The sequence below is a fragment of the Candida oxycetoniae genome (genome assembly GCF_023343755.2).
Source record: "Candida oxycetoniae strain CBS 10844 chromosome Unknown scaffold30, whole genome shotgun sequence".
Classification (NCBI taxonomy): Eukaryota; Fungi; Ascomycota; class Pichiomycetes; order Serinales; family Debaryomycetaceae; genus Lodderomyces; species Lodderomyces oxycetoniae.
This window is the reverse complement of record NW_026055437.1, coordinates 49,618-69,349: the sequence shown is the minus strand read 5'-3', so window position 1 is coordinate 69,349 and position 19,732 is coordinate 49,618. Positions and strand designations below refer to the sequence as shown.

The 19,732-nt window shown below is 37.9% G+C and overlaps 6 protein-coding genes across 6 annotated transcripts; 2 read left to right on the top strand and 4 right to left on the bottom strand. All coding sequences in view use genetic code 12, as the record gives it.

The window, feature by feature from the left end:
• Window positions 1-660: 660 nt before the first annotated feature.
• KGF56_002689 (uncharacterized protein) lies at window positions 661-1,680 on the bottom strand (the record flags this gene model as incomplete). Its single annotated transcript, XM_049323946.1, has 1 exon — window positions 661-1,680. One exon carries the CDS (start codon window positions 1,678-1,680, stop codon window positions 661-663), a length of 1,020 nt encoding a protein of 339 aa, XP_049180242.1.
• A 1,958-nt stretch (window positions 1,681-3,638) lies between these two features.
• On the top strand, window positions 3,639-5,444 carry KGF56_002688 (uncharacterized protein; the record flags this gene model as incomplete). The annotated part of the gene is made up of 1 exon (XM_049323945.1): window positions 3,639-5,444. The coding sequence occupies one exon, from the start codon at window positions 3,639-3,641 to the stop codon at window positions 5,442-5,444; it is 1,806 nt and encodes a 601-aa protein (XP_049180241.1).
• A 2,143-nt stretch (window positions 5,445-7,587) lies between these two features.
• GPD1 (glycerol-3-phosphate dehydrogenase (NAD(+))) lies at window positions 7,588-8,742 on the top strand (the record flags this gene model as incomplete). The annotated part of the gene is made up of 1 exon (XM_049323944.1): window positions 7,588-8,742. The coding sequence occupies one exon, from the start codon at window positions 7,588-7,590 to the stop codon at window positions 8,740-8,742; it is 1,155 nt and encodes a 384-aa protein (XP_049180240.1).
• A 188-nt stretch (window positions 8,743-8,930) lies between these two features.
• On the bottom strand, window positions 8,931-11,375 carry SET2 (histone methyltransferase; the record flags this gene model as incomplete). The annotated part of the gene is made up of 1 exon (XM_049323943.1): window positions 8,931-11,375. One exon carries the CDS (start codon window positions 11,373-11,375, stop codon window positions 8,931-8,933), a length of 2,445 nt encoding a protein of 814 aa, XP_049180239.1.
• Window positions 11,376-11,768: 393 nt separating this feature from the next.
• Window positions 11,769-13,187, bottom strand: CMK2 (calmodulin-dependent protein kinase; the record flags this gene model as incomplete). The annotated part of the gene is made up of 1 exon (XM_049323942.1): window positions 11,769-13,187. One exon carries the CDS (start codon window positions 13,185-13,187, stop codon window positions 11,769-11,771), a length of 1,419 nt encoding a protein of 472 aa, XP_049180238.1.
• A 1,300-nt stretch (window positions 13,188-14,487) lies between these two features.
• On the bottom strand, window positions 14,488-18,939 carry YOR1 (ATP-binding cassette transporter; the record flags this gene model as incomplete). The annotated part of the gene is made up of 1 exon (XM_049323941.1): window positions 14,488-18,939. The coding sequence occupies one exon, from the start codon at window positions 18,937-18,939 to the stop codon at window positions 14,488-14,490; it is 4,452 nt and encodes a 1,483-aa protein (XP_049180237.1).
• Window positions 18,940-19,732: the final 793 nt, after the last annotated feature.

Below are 19,732 nucleotides of genomic sequence, written 5' to 3'. Positions count from 1 at the left end.
GTGTGTTCTTTTTCTAGACGATGAAGAAGTAGATTATTCATTGTTTTTGGGTGTACGATTTTATTTTATTTTATTTTTTTTTTTTTGTTTTTTGAATTTTGAATTTTGAATTTATATATATTGTTAAGTAAGTTGTTTCAAATGAATAATTGTTTCAAATGAATCATTGTTTTAAGTGAATTCGTCTCTTAGCGTAACTCTGAAGTAACAGTTTCACATCAATCTTTGAAGATGCTATGAGAGAAGCTAATATTTTGAGAGCAGCTTACTTATATTGTGCACCAGATTAGGCAATCCGCTGCTAGTCACAAAAGAGAGAGAAGTAAAATGTGAATTTTTCTTTATCTACTTTCCCTTTCCACTCGTGTGCGCGATTTCCTCCTTTGGTGTAAAAGGAAACATTACTCTATTGCAAACTGATGAGATATAAAAAAAAAAAAAAAGATATAAGAACAGTCCTGAGAGAACAAGACATTCTTATTTTAACATTTCTCTTTGTTCCTCTGTGTATCAGGAATATGAATAGAATCACATTTGTTTAGGGTAACAAGTTTCTCAATTGTTTTATTACAAATACCAACAATGACCATGTATTTATAGATTTCTAATCTCTATTAATATTTTTTTTCCTCTCTCTCTCTTTCTCTCTCTCTTTACTACTCAACTAGCATCCTCCTCAATTACTTCCCCATTGTTTCTATACATATAAAACTGTAAAAAAATCAAACTGTCCTCAAGTATCGTGCCCAAACTCCCCAATAACCAACTCATGTTCAACACAACATACTTCCAATCAGAGCGATAGAACAAAATTTGTCCCGCATAAGTCAAGTTCCCCAATGTCGAAAAGAGGAAAAACAATAAGCTAAGGCCATAAACGGATTTTCTTTCATAATTTTGTATAATTTGTGGAATTCGTGCACCCAAATAAAGAAAAGCTGAACAATACCCCATGATTTGAGGACCATATGCAATTGGGTCATCTGGTGGTAGTGATGGTGCTGGGCTTGGTTGTTCTTCTTCGGGATACTTGGATAAAGAGAACCCCATTACACCAGCTGCAATGACAAATAGTATAGGGAGTATATACTTGACAAATATGGAATGATATTGAGGTTCCATTGCTATATCAGTTAAGGTACTACTTCTTCTTGATCTTTTGTGAACTAGCGGAGAAAGTTCATCAATAAACTCTCTTTCCAAGGGTCCTGGATGTTCACTCTCAAACTCAGGCTCAGGCTCATGTTCATGCTCATGCTCAGGATCGTGCTCATGGTGCTGGTTCTGGTGCTGGTGATGATGATGATGATGGTGGTGGCGGCGGTGGTGATGTTTAGTATAAATTCTTGTATAATAGAAATAACTTGATATCATCAATGCATCAGCTATACAAAACCAAATAGCTAAAAATATAACCTCGGATAACAAACCAGCCCATATGGCTCCTACAAGATTGAACAAATCACCAAGAAACCAAATTGAAATGAATCCGATAGCTATTCCATCGGCAGATTTCAATCTCCATTGCTCAATCAATTGAGGCATAAGGAGAACTATCCAACATGCAAGTGATGTCGAGCCCATTAGTCCACTGATTTGAGTACGGATCAGCAGCAGCTGTTGCTGCTGCAACATATCCGCATTCGATTGCATTGCCAATGTAAACAATAGACTCAACATTGAGTAGTACAGTAGAAACCAATAGTGCTCTTAAAGACGATATTAGATATCAATGGGTTAATAACTCATTTTTATTGTTTTTTTTTTCCGACTTTTTTGTCTCATCGCCAGTTTTCAATGCACGATAAAATAAAATAAATAAAAGTGCGTGTAATCGAAACAATTGACACTAGCGACACTAGCGACACTATCGAGCGAAGCGAGATAGTGGAGCAACACTGACTAGTGACACTATCTCCACAATCTCGCTTTGCTCGATAGTGGAGCACATTGACTAGTTACGACACTAGATCGCGTTGCTCGATAGTGGAGCAGTATTGACTACCCTGTCACTAGCGACACTCGATAGTTCAGCAGTATGTGGAGAGTAGTAGGTAGAAAACTTGTGAGTATTGCCTCTTTCTTCAAGTCCTATCCAATTGAATTTCTTCTCAAGTCCTATCCAATTCAGTTTCTCCTCAAGCCATATCCAATTAACAACAACAGCGAATCATACATACATACTCAACTACAGCAAATAGTAACTAGTCAATGTGCTCCACTATTGAGCAAAGCGAGATGTCGTAAAAATCGAGCAAAGCGAGATAGTGTCACTAGTCAATATACTCGATAGTCGTAACTAGTCAATATGCTCAATAGTGTCATAACTAGTCAATATACTCGATAGTCATAACTAGACAATATCCTCAATAGTCATAACTCGTCAATATCCTCAATAGTGTCGTGCCTTGTATACTTTTTTTCTTGGATATAGCTGCTTTATAGTTTAGAAATATTGACTTTTCAGGGTATAATCCCTTAGATACTAAAAAAGTCGTCCTTGACTAAAACTTGGTAAAAAATGAAGCAAATGGTAAAGATCTCAACTATCCCAATCTCGCTTTACTCGATAGTGGAGCACATTGACTAGTTGTGACACTATCTCGCTTCGCTTTGCTCGATAGTGAAGATAGTGTCACTAGTCCAGTGCTGCTCCACTATCTCGCTTTCCTCGATAGTTGAATTATTATTTAAAGTCACGTGAGCGCGGCTAATGAAAAGGAAAAAGAAGAATTGTCAATGAGACAAGAATTCATTCATGGCTAATAACAATTGATACATCATGGTAAATACATCGTGGTTAGTACTTAGTAGCTCATATAAAGTAAGTTTGTTTCTCATCAGCGCGAGGTTTACAATGAACAGGTTTCATCTGGCTCACATTTCATCCAGGCTATACCGGACCTGTTCAGCCATCTTTGGCACCCTCCTCCTCCTCCTGCTTCTCACGCCGTAGAAGGGGTCTTTTGTCTTTATCCACACTTTTGGTTCTTTCTTTTTTTCCCTTTGTATGTATTTTTATTTTTTCTACATCATATCAATATCAACTAACATCTTGTTTTCTAATAAACTCCGCGATTGAAAAAAAAATTAATAGACATAAACATCCAGTAAAGATTAGAGAAGACGTATGTATATTTTTTGGTGTATGGTTCATTACTGAAGGACACGGCAAGGACACAGCAAGGACACATCAAGGGCTTTAGAAGGGCTTTAGAAGCAAAAGCGAAAAAGGATGACAAAAGCAGATTACAACTTTACGCTAGGTTTTTCCCCTTAAAAAGACAAGACAAACTTGCGAATTTCCAATCTTTCAGCACCGTTTTTTGTCACAGTTATTCGCTATACCGGTAGCAACTCAAATAGCACTTTTTGCTTTGAAATTTCGGGCCAAATAAAGAATTGTTGGTAACTCCAAAATGGAATATGGAATATGTTTCATTTGATAACCAAACTGTGGCTCCATTTTTTTTGAGAGGTGTTTAAATTAGGATGAGGAACAGAAATAGTATCTTTTGTTATTGATCATTATTGAATCAACACAAGACTTGTGACCTTTGACAATCCGCTAATTTGTCCCTAAGTTGATTGTTGTTTGCAGTGGCTCAGAGAGGGAACTGAATATTTGCTGATGTTTAATGAGTAGTCAACAAAAAGAACAACAACAACAAGAAGAAGAAGAAGAAGACCAATCACCATCACTGCCACTGTTGTATCAACACCACCACAAACGAAACCAACACTATACTAACCTGTCTCTAGATCGAGGAAAAGTATTATCAATATCACAAATCACCACTACAAGGTCAAGACCTATATCGCCTGTGATTCTTCCTTCTCAAAATCACATACTGTCAAATCTAAACCATTTTCAACATCGAATAAAACGAGAATTGCATTTGGAACTGGAACTGCCGTATCAGCAACAACAACAGCAACAACAGCAACAACAACAACAACAGCAACAGCAGCAGCAACAACAACAACAAATACGTACTATTCCCCTTATACCCAAACGCCTGCGGGATAGGACAATGAGCTATACGATGTTTTCCCCAAATCCAGCTAGTCCTCTTTATCCAAGTACCTCTAACAATAGTATCAAGCTTGATTCTAATAGCAGTAACAATCAGTCAACAGCAGCGGCTACAGCGGCTGCAACAGAAGCTGCAGTGGCAACTTCAAGGTCATCATTGTCGCCACCCACAAAAAAGCAAAGACACGATAATATTTATTTTATAAGGAATAGCTATGGTTCTAGTCAACTTCCAGCTTCTCCCTTACCTACTGCATCTAGTCTTCAGCCTAATATTAGTTATACCCGTACACTATTAAAGAGGGAGAAGACTCCCGAGAATGAAAATGAGGATCAACGGTTTTTAAGGTTAGCTAGAGATGCACTAGTTGCCACTGCACAGGGCATTAATGAGAAAAATCGCGGACTTGTTGATCCAACAATTCAGGATTTGTTGACTAGGTTAAAATATGCTAGTTCTCCTCATGGTAATCCTATATCTAATCTGGAAAATATTGAAATAAATGATGCTGGACAATTGAATATCTCCGAGTTTTATCAACTGTTCCCTAATTTAAGCAATAATATCTTTTATGGTGATAACACTACTAATGAACTGAGTAGGGATAGAAGCAGTCAAAACCGATCTAGTTATTCACTGCTGCTCAACAATAATAATAGTAGTATACACCACCCTGCGGGAAATGAACAAGGATGGAATTTCTTAATAGGTGAGCCATTACAATTGAGAGCTGATACCGATAGGAACCCCTTGGCGCAACGATCTGCAGATCTACTAGATTTAGTGGAAAAAACAGGGACTGGGAAACCCAATATAGAACAAGTAACCACACCAATATCGTCTACATCAATTGCAAAATTTTCGAAAAAAAAACCGCTGATAGCAAGATCATCCTCTACATCGAAGTTAGGTGATCTGCCAAGGAAATACCTATGTGATAAATGCACAATGTCATTTCGGAGGTCGTCTGATTTGAAAAGACACGAGAAGCAACATTTAACTATTCCACCTAACATTTGTCAATATTGTGGTAAGGGTTTTGCTAGAAAGGATGCATTAAAGAGACATGTTGGAACATTGACATGTAAGAGGAATGCAGATAAAAGGTTGTATATTGAGAATTTGGAGCATTTGAAGATGAAAAACCATGGGAATGTAATTGATGAGAGAGAAAGAGAGGATAAAGAAGGGGAGGATGGGGAAAACATTGAGGAAGAGGAGGAGGAGGAGGAGGAGGAGGAGGAGGAGGAGGAGAAGGAGGAGTCAAATGAAAAGGGTGGGCAGAACAAGGAGGAAAACAAAAGGGAGGATGATACTTTTAGCAATGGCAAGAACGAGGACAATGATGAAAACGTACTGCCGAAATTTCCAACTTATGGGTACCAAAAAATGAATTGGCAAACATAGCTTATAAGCAAGGTACACTATGGAGCAAAGCGAGAGCGACTCTGCGAGCAAAGCGAGAGCGACTCTACGAGCAAAGCGAGAGCGACTCTACGAGCAAAGCGAGAGCGACTCTACGAGCAAAGCGAGAGCGACTCTACGAGCAAAGCGAGAGCGACTCTACGAGCAAAACGTTGATTAGTTACGACACTATCTCGCTTTGCTCGATAGTGGAGCATTTCGTGGCTTATCTCGCATTGCTCGATGGTGGGGCACGTTGATTAGTTACGACACTATCTCGCTTTGCTCGATAGTGGAGCATTTCGTGGCTTATCTCGCATTGCTCGATGGTGGGGCACGTTGATTAGTTACGACACTATCTCGCTTTGCTCGATAGTGGAGCATTTCGTGGCTTATCTTGCTTTGCTCGATGGTGGGGCACGTTGACTAGTTACGACACTTTCTCGCTTTGCTCGATGTTGGAGCATTTCGTGGCTTATCTCGCATTGCTCGATAGTCTTTGATATAAAAGAACGTGTTCTGGTTGAGATGTCTCTTTTTTCTGAAAAATGACGTTTCTTTGATGTGCATTGACGTTTCTTTGATGTGCATTGACGTTTTTTTTGATGTGCATTGACGTTTTTTTTTTGAGGTGCATTGACGTTTTTCTTAATTCCTTTTTTTTTTCTTTCCCCTCCCCCACATCGTTGAGTCATGTGACATCCACTTTTGTCACATCCTCTTTGCCTCGCTTGTTGGAAGTTGCAACCAGTCAACCAAAATTTCGGATGAATGGAGAGGAAAAAAAATTAAAAAACTTTTATTTGCAAGTTGGCACATGAAAAGAAGGGGAGAGAAACACGCAAAACTCAACAAAAAAAAAAAAAAAAAAAAGAGAGACTAAACAAAACTGATAAAGTATTCTAGTGTTTCGTTCACGTGATTTTCACGTGCCTAGGTATATACAGTAAAGTGGTTTATTTTTCAAGTATGGCATTAGTAGCTTTAGGTCCCCCCACAAGAATTTTTTTTTTTTTGTAACAGGTAGTAGCCAATGGTGTAAATAACCAATTGTTTTCTATTCAACAGAAAATTGAGATAAGAATGCATAATGCCGGCTTTACAGCTTTTTATTTTTAAGAATACCATCACAAGATTGATCTATCTAATGATACGACGGTTATCGCGTCTGGGTCTGTCCTTTTTACACAATTAGACACATAACTGATAATTGATAACTTTATTTACGGGCGCTACCAAATGTTGGCTCAGTGTCTGCCGAGCCAAAAAAAAAAAAAAAAAAGAAAAAAAAGAATGTTGATAAATTATTTTCTCCTTAATGATAAAATGATAAATGATAAAATGATAAATGAGATGACTCTTTAAAAAAAAGGTAGAGTCAATTCCGACTTAAATTAACCTTCATGATTAATAGAACAGTAGTAAGTGAGTCCTTTACAAAAAAAAAACTATAGAACAATTACCATTATATGGTTTTGTCCTCTACTTTGCCGTATTTCGCATTAGATATAATCTGTATGTAATTAGCTCCGATAAGCACTCCCACTCCCATTAGTTTCAATTTCTTCCTCGGTTTAAGCTTTATCACAAATGACTGCAAACACTGAAAAATTTATCAACAAAGAACCGTTAGATAAATTTTTTTTTTTTTCTTTTTTGGGCTCTCTCTCTCTTTTTTTTTTTTTAGTGGATATGAAACGAACCACTAAAGGAAATCAAATTAAAAGGGTTCTGCGGCATTTAATATATAAAGGTATTGATATAACCCACAACCTTTGTTAACATTCTTTCTTTCTTTTATTTTACCCTACTGTTTTGTAGAAAGTCCATTTATCTTTCAAGCTATTATTTGCAAAGGAACTGGGACTATATTCAATTTCACCACAAAATCTGGTCATCTCATCGTGCTCATTTCTTTTTTTTTTTAATATTATCGGCTCACGCGAGATCTCAAGTAGATTACACCAACAAAGATTGGAAAGTTATAACCTTCCCCACACAAACATATTAGCCCCCTTAGTGCCCACCCCCCTATCTTATACTATATCGCAAGAACTGTTATACAATTCCTAGCGAAAGCGTTATACAATTCCTAGCAAAAGCCTCGTTATACAATTTCTAGCAAAAGCCTCTCGCTTTACTTATCATGTCAAGAGCTCAGACGAGATTAAATCAATTATCCAACTTTTTAACCCCCACAACAGGCCCCAGCGCTAAAGTTTCGTTATCGCCGGATCATCCATTTAGAATATGTGTTATTGGTTCAGGTAACTGGGGTACAACTATAGCTAAAGTTGTAGCTGAAAACGCATTAGCAAGACCACATTTGTTTGTTCATAATGTGAAAATGTGGGTTTTTGAAGAAAAAATCGATGGCAGGAACTTAACAGAGATCATTAATCAGCAGCATGTTAATATAAAGTATTTGCCCGGTGTAAAACTACCACCTAATTTAGTTGCCGAACCAAATATTTTGAAAGCTGTTGAAGGCGCCGACTTGATCGTGTTCAATTTCCCTCATCAATTCTTACACAAAATTTTAAAGCAGTTGAAAGGCCATGTTCCGCCTACCACTAGAGGTATATCTTGCTTAAAAGGGTTGGAAGTTACTAAAGATGGCTGTAAATTGTTGTCAACTTATATTACCGAACAATTGGGTATTGCATGTGGTGCTTTATCGGGTGCAAACTTGGCACCAGAAGTGGCTCGCTGTAAATGGTCGGAAACAACAGTAGGCTATCATTTGCCAGAAGACTATCGTGGTGCAGGTAAGGACATTGACCAATTCATCTTGAAAGCGACATTCCATAGACCATATTTCCACGTGAATGTTATTGAGGATGTTGCTGGTGTATCGGTAGCTGGTGCATTGAAAAATATAGTGGCTCTAGCCGTAGGGTTTGTTGAAGGTTTGGGATGGGGAGATAATGCCAAAGCAGCAGTAATGAGAGTCGGTCTTTTGGAAACAATCAAGTTTAGTGAGATGTTTTTCCCAGAATCCAAGGCTGAAACATTCACTGCGGAATCTGCAGGTGTAGCTGATTTGATCACTACTTGCTCGGGAGGTAGAAACGTCAAAGTTGGTAGGTATATGGCGCAAACTGGTGCGTCTGCTGACCAAGCTGAAAAGAGATTATTAAACGGTCAGAGTAGCCAAGGTATTGTAACGGCGAGGGAGGTTCATGAGTTACTAACAAATGTTAATAAATTAGATGAGTTCCCCTTGTTTGAAGCCACCTATCAAATTATTTATGGATCTGAATCAATTGAAAACTTGCCAAATTTATTGAGTAGAGATTAGAGATTCTTAGATACAGATATAAATTTATTATACAACGAATAAAATAAAAATCGTGTGTTTATAGATCAGGGCAGGGTTTAGATGATGAAAAAGAAAAAGATGTGTTTGGTGACTAATTGTACATTTTCAAAAAATATATACATATATCTATTATTTATATTTTTGACATTACACTGGGAGGCAAATAATTAATGGTTGTCGCTGTTGACTGTAGTCATATCCACGTCACTAATTGATCCTTCGTCATTGCTCTCCTCTGCAACTGCTAATTCTATTTCTCCTAGTTCTTCCTCTTCTTCCTCTTCTTTTTGTTCTTCTTCTTCTCCTTCTTCTTCTCCTTGTTGGAGAGCTCTATTATCTGCATCCTCGCCGTCTTCCTTTACTGCTTTTTCCAATTTTCTCTTCTTATGCTTCGTTCTATATTTGACTAAAAACTTCTCCATGAACATATCAGAATAATTCTTCACTTTTTTCAATTTATGCTTATCCAATTCTGAAGGTGGTGGTGCATTGGACTTTTTAGCTTCTCGAAGAGCCAAGTTATTAACGATCTCCTTAGCACACCCTTTCACGTTGGGCTTACCTATCTCATTAACATGTTTTTTTACCAAATTGGGAATATGTTTGGCCAAAATATGTTTCCATTGCTGCTCAATGGAGTTTTCCTTCTTAACTTTCCGTTCCAGGTGGTGATGATGTTCATGACGTCCATGACTACTATGTTTACGTTTATGTCTATGCTCCCCACTACTTTTACTAGCTCCATTCTTTTCTGGTTCGGGTGTGGGTTTTTGAGAGGATAGTCTTGCTTGTTCAATAAGCTCTTGTAATTGACGTTCTTTATTTGCCATTTCTCGCAACTTAGCTTCTTTTTCTTTCTTAATTTTTTCTTCTTCTCGCCTCATGATTTGTGCCTCAATGTGCTTGTAATTGCCTGCTGGCCTTTGTTGTTGTTGTTGTTGTTGTTGTTGCAGCTGCTGTTGAATATTTGTGTTTGGCCCCGATGATGTAGAGTAATAATCTGCAGGGAGTTTTGGTCCAGTGGGAACTGTCCGCTCTGCTGAAGCTGTTGTTCCCTCTGGTGGATCCCATCTAGTTTCTCTAGTTTCGGTATTGTAATAGTACACTTTGTTAGTTTTTGGATCAACGCTAGTGGCCCAATTAGGTGGTAAGTCCTTGCCTGCATCACTGTTATTATGGTTGTTGTTGTTGTCATTATTGTTGTTGTTGTTGTTGCTGTTGTTGTTGTTGTTGTTATGGACTGTATTTTCCTGGCCCGGTGATTTGGAAACTCGTCCGTATCCCGATAAATCCTCCATAGGTCGAGTAATCTTAGGGATACGATATGCCATTTGCAATTTTGACCATTGTGTCAACAATTTATTACATAAAGTTTGAATCTGCTCATTTTTGTTGGTCTCTTGAATATCCTTCACTACATCTTCAATTCGTGACGAGGAAATCTTATTCTTGGTCAAAGCTGGCCATCTTGCAACTATTTCCAAAATCATCATTATTAATTCATCATCCTTTGCATCTTGTAAAATACTTGAAAGAGTCTTGTATCCGTGGAATCTAACAAGTAATTGGTTGATATATGCATCATCAGTCTTGTGCATTCTTTCAATTAATTTCTTAATCAACAGCGTTTGTTGAGCTTTCAACAATGCAGCCATGACTTTCGATACATCCAAATCGATCATTGGTTCCACAGTCAAGCTTTTGACAAACATTTCATTAATAGTAGCATCATCTGCTTGTTGCTCTGCTCTCAAATGTTTATTTTCCTTTAACCAAGCTTTTTCCATCCTTGAATTCACACCCAATGCTTCGCTAATTCCCTCGGGCAATAACAACGCTGCATCAGTTTGTCTCTTGCCGCCCATGAATTTCAAGCAGTTTGGTTCCCCGCAATAACAAGGCTGAGATTGAGCACCATATCTATCAACATTGTAATCAAATGTAATCTCCTCACCCTCTACAATTTCACGTTTGGCAAAGATACCCATACGTAATTTATCCCCAACAACCCATTTGTCTACGTAAGCATTGGGATTACACGAATGATTGACAAATCTCGCTAACGACCCTTTCTCTGTAGCGTCGATAAAGGCGTCATTTTTCAACATCATGAAATAAAAATGCTTATACCCTTTCAAGTCATATTCAATCATCCGTTGTCGAAACGTCGGCTCATCAATAATTTCTCCGATATATTCATAGATAAACTGTCCTTCCTTGAGTATTGAATTAGCCTTCAATCCATACCCTTTAAGTTCAGTTTGGAACACGGTAACATTAGCATATTGTCTTCTTTGAAACCGCTGGTTTTGACAATCATCTCCACATCCACAATGTCGATTCACACACTCTACTGATGTTATTCTATTTATACAGTTTGAATCGTCTCCACACGCAAGGTTCTCCTGTCTCTCGCCATCCCAGTCTTCAACACAATCACAAGTCATAAATTCAGGTCCTCGTTTACTGGTGCTAGGAGCTCCAATGGTTTTAGTTTGATATATACATGATTCAAGGTTCCGAAACTTGGTTAGAGCCTCATTGGTTTTGTCTTCTACATCGAGAAAAAGTTGCGGAGCTCGTACCCCCTTCTTCTTTATACCGTCATTCATCAAAGTCAACCCACTCTCTATAGCGAAATATCACCTATGGTAATGATTTACCAAATTTGTTAAAAGAATTTTCCGCTTCAAAAAAAAAAAACAAAAAAAAAAAAAAAATAAAAAAAAAAACAAAAAAAATTAAAAAAAACTTCATCAAGTGATTTGAACGGGGAGTAGTAGAAGCCCCCATTGAATGCGGCTTGGTACCATCCCGTTGAACTAATTGGCCTTGATTAGTAATGGCAAAAGAGCTAGCGGCGTACCCTGCAACTATATCGTCATGAATGTTTTTTTATTTCCCATTTTGAAAACTATATAGTTTGGTTTTTTTCCACCCTCCTTCACCCTCCTCCTTGTCTTTTCCACCCTCCTTCACCCTCCTCCTTGTCTTTTCCAACCTCCTCACTTATCAGCTTTGGCCTTGTCTTTTCCACTCTCCTCTTTCTCTGTTCCACTATCCTCCTCCTCATCTTCTTCTTTATAGCATGTTACTCTGTTTCTATTCTCTGAAGCAGCATGAACCAATTGGACAAAGGCGTCGCCCGCTGCCTCTGTTTTCTCCTTTGGTTTCATAGAAGTGAGTGATGCTTTCGACGCTGAGGGATTGGGTATCTGGTTCAAACAGGCACTAAAGTTTTGCCATTTATCCAACACCAGTTTGGTCTCTGCTGAAGGTGTATAATCGTTCTTTTTCTGCACTTCTCCGCTTTCATTAAAGAAATCAATCTCTGTTGGATCATCATCTTCTGTGCTTTGCATTTGTTTCAATTTGTTGATTCTATTACTCAATTTCACAACTTCAATAGCCTGTTTGAATTTAGCCTTTGCATCGAATTTCTCCTTCAATTGTGGCAACAAGTCACATTCTGTATGTGTTTGGGCAATAGAAACAATCCATGGATCTTTCAATAACTCAGCTGCTGTTGGTCTCTTATCAGGGTCAAATTGCAACGCCTTAATTATAAATCTTCTGGCGTCTTTGGAAACATCCCTCCAGTAATCGGCATGGAAAATAACCGCATTATTATGCTTCACTTCGTTGATGAAATCAGATACATTTTCTGACCTAAATGGCGAATAGCCACAAAGTAATGTATATGTAACAACACCCAAAGACCATATATCGCATGGTTTACCGTGTCCTGTTCCCAATATGACTTCGGGGGCAGCATAGCCGAATGAACCTGCCAGTGATCGCAATTTCTGATTCGGAGTTTGTAACCTCTTGGCAATACCAAAATCTGCCAATACAATTGGCAGATCTTCAGCAGGTGTAAGATACAAGATATTTTCCGGCTTAATGTCCCTATGAACAATATCCTTACCATGTAAATAAACCAATGCCTCCAATATTTGCACCACAACTAAAGAAGCATCGTGCTCGGTGAATTTCCCCTGTTGAACAATTCTATCGAACAATTCGCCACCAATAGCCAATTGAGTAACTAAATAGAACTTGTCTTTACTTTCGAACCAATCTCTGAAACCAACAATATGAGGATTATGTAATTCCTCAAGTAATCTCATCTCGTCGATAACAACATCCTCGTGGCCCTTTAAAGCCTTCTTCAATATGATCTTCACTGCAACGTCCTCTCCCGTTATGTTATCCCTTGCATACCTTACTATTCCAAACGAGCCAGCACCCAATGTTTTACCAAACGTGTAGTTCCGCTTTCTACTATACGATTCAGGCTGCCCTTGAAGTTTATGCAAAAAATTCTTAAATTGACTTCCCTCACCCGTACGTGACACCAGCGAATTAGTCTCTGAGTCTGCAACGCCATCTTTGCCTTTCTCGTCACTTGTTACAACCGACATACTTTGTTTAATGTTAATACGTCTCAATTAGTATAATCCAATTCAAGCCCTGCCTTATCAACGTCTACCGACAATCCTAAATATAGCCTTGAACCAATAGTTATGCTTTTTACCCTTGAAATAAAATTGTAACCTATTATTACTATTATTATCTTTTCCTTGTTAATTTGTTTTGTCTCTCGCTTTGGGGAACCTTATAAGCGAACTTTTTAAGGCTCCAGGAGGAGCAGACGACACTATCGAGCAGAGCGAGACACTATCGAGAGTAAAGACACTATCAAGCAAAGCGGGACCCTATCGAGCAGAGCGAGATAGCATTGTAACAAGCTACTAACTGTATATATAGTGTAGAGTCTAGTGTAAAGTGTGTCAAATAGAGTAATTTGTATAGGGTAATAACTATCTCCGCGTCGCACAAATTCAGTGTTTATTGTACACAGGGTCCACTATCGAGAAACACTATCGAGCAACACTATCGAGCAACACTATCGAACAACACTATCGAGCAAAGCGAGATAGTGTTGTAACAAGCCACAAAGTGTTGCTCCACTATCGAACAACACTATCGAGCAAAGTGACACTATCGAGCAAAGCGGGATAGTGTTGTAACAGCTACAAAGTGTTGGTAACAGATAGTCTCGCTCTGCTCGATAGTGTTGTAACAAGCTACAAAGTGACCTTGGCCACTAGTAAACTATATTAATTATATACTATTAATATTTAGTTGTGCTCCACTATCTCGCTCTGCTCGATAGTGTCACTAGTCAGTGCAGCTCCACTGTAGAGCAGAGTGGAGCAGCACTGACTGTATATATAGTGTAGAGTATAGTGGAAAGTGTGTCAAATAGAGTAATTTGTATAGTGTAATAGCGTAATAATTATCCTCGCCTAGCACACAAATTGTAGCATGCAACTTCAAGGTGAGTTTTTCAAGCCAAACATTGTTTACAGGTGAAGTTATACGGATTGGTGTAGGAGTGATAATGTTGGTGGCAGCTAGTCAGTGTTGCTCCGCTATCCACACTATCGAGCAGAGCGAGCTAGTGTTCTAACAAGCTACAAAGTGTCGGCGATAGTGTTGTAACAAAGCTACGGGCAATTATATCACGTGATGTGTTCCAAGTTCATGTCTTTTTTTCACTAAAAACTCTAATTTACTTTTATTATCAGGCAAGCCTCCTCTCTCCTCTCTCCCCTCTCCCCTCTTTCCTTTTTTTTTCATCTCTTGTCTTTCTCTCCCCTCTTTCCTTTTTTCATCTCTTGTCTTTCTCTCCCCTCCCTTGTCTTTCTTTTCTATCATTTAAAAATTTTTGGTGTTTGAAAAATCTTCTTGGGTAATGTTTGATCGCTGACACATTTGCTGGAAAATACCACCTTCTAGGTTGAATAAGTTCAAAGGTGTGTCGAATTCTTTAATTTCTCCTTTGTCCAATACCAAGATTCTATCATAGTTAATAATCGTTTTTAACCGATGAGCAATACATAAAATTGTACAATCTCCAAACTCTCGTACAATCGTTTGCTGAACTTTGAAATCAGTTTCATAATCAACTGATGATGTTGCCTCATCAAGAATTAAAATTTTTGAATCGCGTACTAATGCACGTGCAAATGCAATCAATTGACGTTCTCCAAGTGAGAAGTTGGATCCTTCGTCTTCAACAGTTTGATCTAAATGGAATTTGTTCAATGGTGTAGTTGTAGTTGCAGTTGCAGTTGCGTCCCCCTTTTCTGAGTTGGCTGCTGTAGTTGTTGTTGCTGATGATACTTTAGTTTGCTTCTTAACTGCTTCTAATCTAGATTCTTCAATTAACCCAGTTCTTCTCAATGCATCCCATAACTTGTCATCTGAGTGCTCGCCAAATGGATCCAAATTCTTTCTGATTGTACCTCTAAACAAAACTGGATCCTGCGGTATTATCGACAATTTTGACCGCAAGTCCCTCAAACCTAATGTTGAGATATCAATATCGTCAATCTCAATCTTGCCTGACTCCAATTCCGATAATCTGTACAACGCAGTCATTATCGAGGACTTACCTGCACCTGTTCTACCACAAATACCAATTTTCTCCATTGGTTCGACTCTAAATGTCAAGTCTTTCAACACTAGTGGTAAACCTGGTCTGTATGCCAAAGAAGCATGGTCAAATATAATACCACCTTTACTTGGCCAGTCTGGTGGTGGAGTTCTCTCGGTAATGACATAAGGAGCTTCTTCTGGTAAGCTTGTAGCATAGGAGCTCAACCTTTCGGCAGAGTTCATTTCGTTTTCAACTTGAGTAAAAGTTCTAATAAGCATAGATAATTGACCAGCAATTTGGAAAACATACGAAACAATTAAACCAACTGATGAAGCTCCAATATTGAAAACTCTATTGACACAAAGCAATGCAATAAGTAACGCAAATAAAGAAGCAATGAAATCCATATGAATAGCTAACCAACGTTGATTAGCAATAGTTATATAGTAAGCCTCGTTCATTTTATCAATCAAAAAATTGTTCTTGTCCATAAATCTTGACGTAGCGTTGTAAGCTTTGATCGTAGGCATTCCACTCAATGTTTCATTAAAGTTATTATAAACTAATGACCTTTGGACGGCTTCTAAACGTTTCACTTCACGTGCCGAGGCCTGGTAATAGTTGGCAATGGAAACAAACACAACTCCAAGAAATGGTATAGCAATGGCAAACCACGGTAAATAAATGATACATAAAATCAAAACACCAATGATGTTGCAAAAAGTAAATAAAAAGAATCTCATTTGGTCACCGATTTCATTATCCAACACATCAGTATCCTTTGTAAACCTGTTCAAAATTCTACCCATTGGAGTCGTGTCCATAAATGACATAGGTGCATGTAAAACCCTCTTTACCGCCATTACATTCAACATAACGGATGCAGTATTGGTGATGTAAACCAATATAATGAACTCTATAGTCAACAAAAAGAAGGACAAAAATGTAAACATGATATAAATACCAATGTAAAACTTGTTTGGTCTGTTAAATTTGTATGATGTCCAGAACGATAGCCAAGTATTTGTAAAAATTTGACTAAACGTTGAAAGTAACATAGCAGTGAGTAATGCTGGAAGAATTAGCCACGGGGTGAACCGTCCTGATCCTAATCGGATATACCTTGCATAGACGTCCCATCCAATGGCATTGACTGCACGCTCTTCACTACCAATTAACGTACCATCTGCAGTTTCGTCCAAGTTAAACTCATGATGACGTGCTTCTTCATCATCATCTTCTTCTTCGTTCTCAGGTCCAATAGATCTTGTCGTTCTAGTTGTTCTTTGAGTTAACTGACGTTCAATCAATTTCTTCTCTTCTTCCAACTCTTCTTCACTGAGTTGTTCAATATCTACCTCTTCTTCTTTCTCGTGTTCGTGATTATAAGTCATTAAATTACCAAACCCTGGATTTGCTTCCTTTAACTCTTCAAACGTGCCAACATCAACTGAGCCATCTCCATTTAAAAAAATTATTCTATCTGCAGAGCCAATCAACGACAATTGATGCGTTGCCAAAATTCTTGTTTTCTCCTTGAGTAGGTCCAATATACAATTGTTCATAATATGTATACCAACACGGGCATCAACAGCACTCAACACATCGTCCAACAAAATAATATCTTTATCGGCGTAAACTGCACGAGCTAAATTAATCCTAGCCTTTTGACCACCAGATAATGTAATACCACGCTCCCCAATCTCTGTTCTGTCACCAGCTGGCAAGATCTCTAAATCAGATTCCAAGGAACATGAATAAATCACTCGCTTGTATTTTTCTTCGTCGTATTTAGATCCAAAAATAATATTATCTTTAACAGTATTATTTTGAACCCAAGGTTGACCGCAAAGCAATAAAGAACCATTCACGTTGACTGAACCGCGTAAACGTTTCATAAAACCAGACATGGCAGCAAGTAAGGATGATTTACCGGAACCAATCAAACCCGTGATAACAACAAACTCACCCTTTTTGATATTAAAATTGATATTTTTCAAGCCATCGAATACAAGTTCCTCTTCAGACAGTGTATCCGCAGTGAAATCCAGATCTTTAGTAGACAACTTTTCTGTATGAGAATCATGAATAGTCTCATTTTCAAAGGATTCCGCCTTTTTGGTCTCTTTTTTTTCCCTTTTCTTTTTGCTCATTTTGTTCATCTTCTTCTTATTCTCAAAGCCAGCTTCAAACCCATTCTCTTTCTCTTTCTTTTTCTCCTTCTCTTTCTCCTTCTCTTTTCCTGCTTCTTCTTCTTCTTCGTCATCTTCAAATACTTCCCATTCAAAGTCAGCATGGTTGACTTCAATTGCCAAACCTTCTCTGTCCATCTCTTTTTGGACTTCAGGTGGTGCTTCAATTCGGTTTTCTTCGGGGTGAACTTCGTTTTGAGACATGAATTCACCAACACGAGATATTCCCATAAAGGCATCAGCACCAGTTGCTAACGCCATTGGTAAAAGAAACACTTGTTGAGTCAACGTGTTGAATAAAGAAAGCGATGAAAAAATAGAAGCTGGATCTCTTCTACCATTAGCAATTGCATAAAGAACCAAAAATGCAGTCATTGAGGCAAACAATGTCAAAGACATGGCAAATGAAGTAACAATATTTCTCAAAATCTGCATTCGATAAATAATCCTCATTTCCTTCTTTCGTACATTGGAAATATTTTCGTGATATGGTGGTTCCCATGAATAAAATTTGATAACTTTTAAATTGTTCAAAGCTTCTTTGATATAATTCACACGAGTATCGGTAAAGAAATTGGCCTTTTTCCTATAAGCAAGCAAAGCACCTGTCGAAAACGCAATACCGATCATAAACACAAACAATATAGCAACACCAACCAATGAAGATACTCCAATATTCACAATCAAAATAGCAATAGCAATACCGATTGGGATTGGAAACACAATTAGAAAAGGTTGGAATCCCAATGCAAAATCGATTCTTGACAAATCTGTACCCAACATCGACGTTATTTTACCTGGAGGATACTTGTGTTTAGCTTCTGAGCTTAATTTAAACGATTTATCTAGCAAAGCCTTTGTTAGCACAGCTTTGGCTTGTGCGCCAGTCAACATTGAACGGTAAAAGAAATGGTTAATCAAAACACCAACAATGAAAACAATTGCTGCCGTTCCAAAAGAATAACCAAGACCTTTACCAATTCCAGTTTCGTCACCCAAGGCCTTTAGCTCGACATATTGAATCAATTTTTTAGTGAGCAATGGCATAGTAGTTTGACCAACATTACTCAAAGCTAAACAGAAACAGGCCCACGAATATTGCCATTTGAATGTTTTTGCCAAAGCCCAAACTGTAATAAATTTACTCAATTGAAAATCCTTTAAATCAACTTCTCGATCAACCGATGAGGTTTCTAGCGTTTCTCCTCTTTCTTTACATTTTTTTATCAAAAACTTTTGTTTGGCTCTATCTATATCATGGGTCATATATAGATAAAAGCTATCGGCCATAGTCTGGACTTTTATATCGTCAGTTAAATAGAACAAGTCCTCAGGCTGTAAAGTCCTCTTATACCCAGTTTTCATCACTGGTGATAGCCACCAAAAAAATATCCTTGATATAACATTAGCTTTCGATGCAGGGTAAGGTCGCCTCTCATCTTCTGTAGGTACATGCGGCACCTTTTTTGATAAAAATGGACTTAGCAAACGCTTTTGTCGGTGCAAAATCTTTTGATCCTCTAGCGATGAGCCCATTTTCTACACCTTATCGCAAAAGATATACACTATATAGTATATGATGGTCCAAAGGGAAAAAAAGAAAAAAAGATGAGGAGAAGGAGAAGGAAGATAATTTTTCAATGGCGATTTATTACAATATCATGATGGTTTATATGCAATTAATTTATCGATTAGGTGATGAACAAAAAAATATTACATGCTTAATGAGAAATAGAATTTGAAGTATTGGAATTTGATTAACTCCGCGCATTGTTTTCTGGTTTTCTACATACAAAATTTTAAAAAGTTACAAAATATAGGTGTATTGCTAAAGCATACAAATTATATATGGTATATGCATATATGTTGATGGAATTGCTATCATCATGCAAGGCTAAACGGTTGCGAATTTTATACGTTTTCTTTGATAACAGATGCTTTTAGTAAAAAAGAGAAAGGGATTAATTTAAGAGGTGAAGGGGGACTCATTAGTGTTTGAGTGGATCACCCAAAATGGAAACAGTCTACCACGACGCCATCTCAGGGTTTGGTACTATATTTGACAACCGTTAAAGTTGAAAACATGATTTGTAATATATTTTTTTAGTGTGTTGGTGATGAAATCTTATATAGCAAAGGTGATGTAAGTTATTTTTGTACTCTTTTAGAATCAATAGCGGAATTATTACTCAATGGGTAATTAAATCCGGAATACTACCACTCCCACTATCGAGCGAAGCGAGATAGTGGGGTAGTACTTAATACTGACACTATCGACACGCCACTATCGACGCTCCACTATCGAGCGAAGCGAGATAGTGGAGCAGAG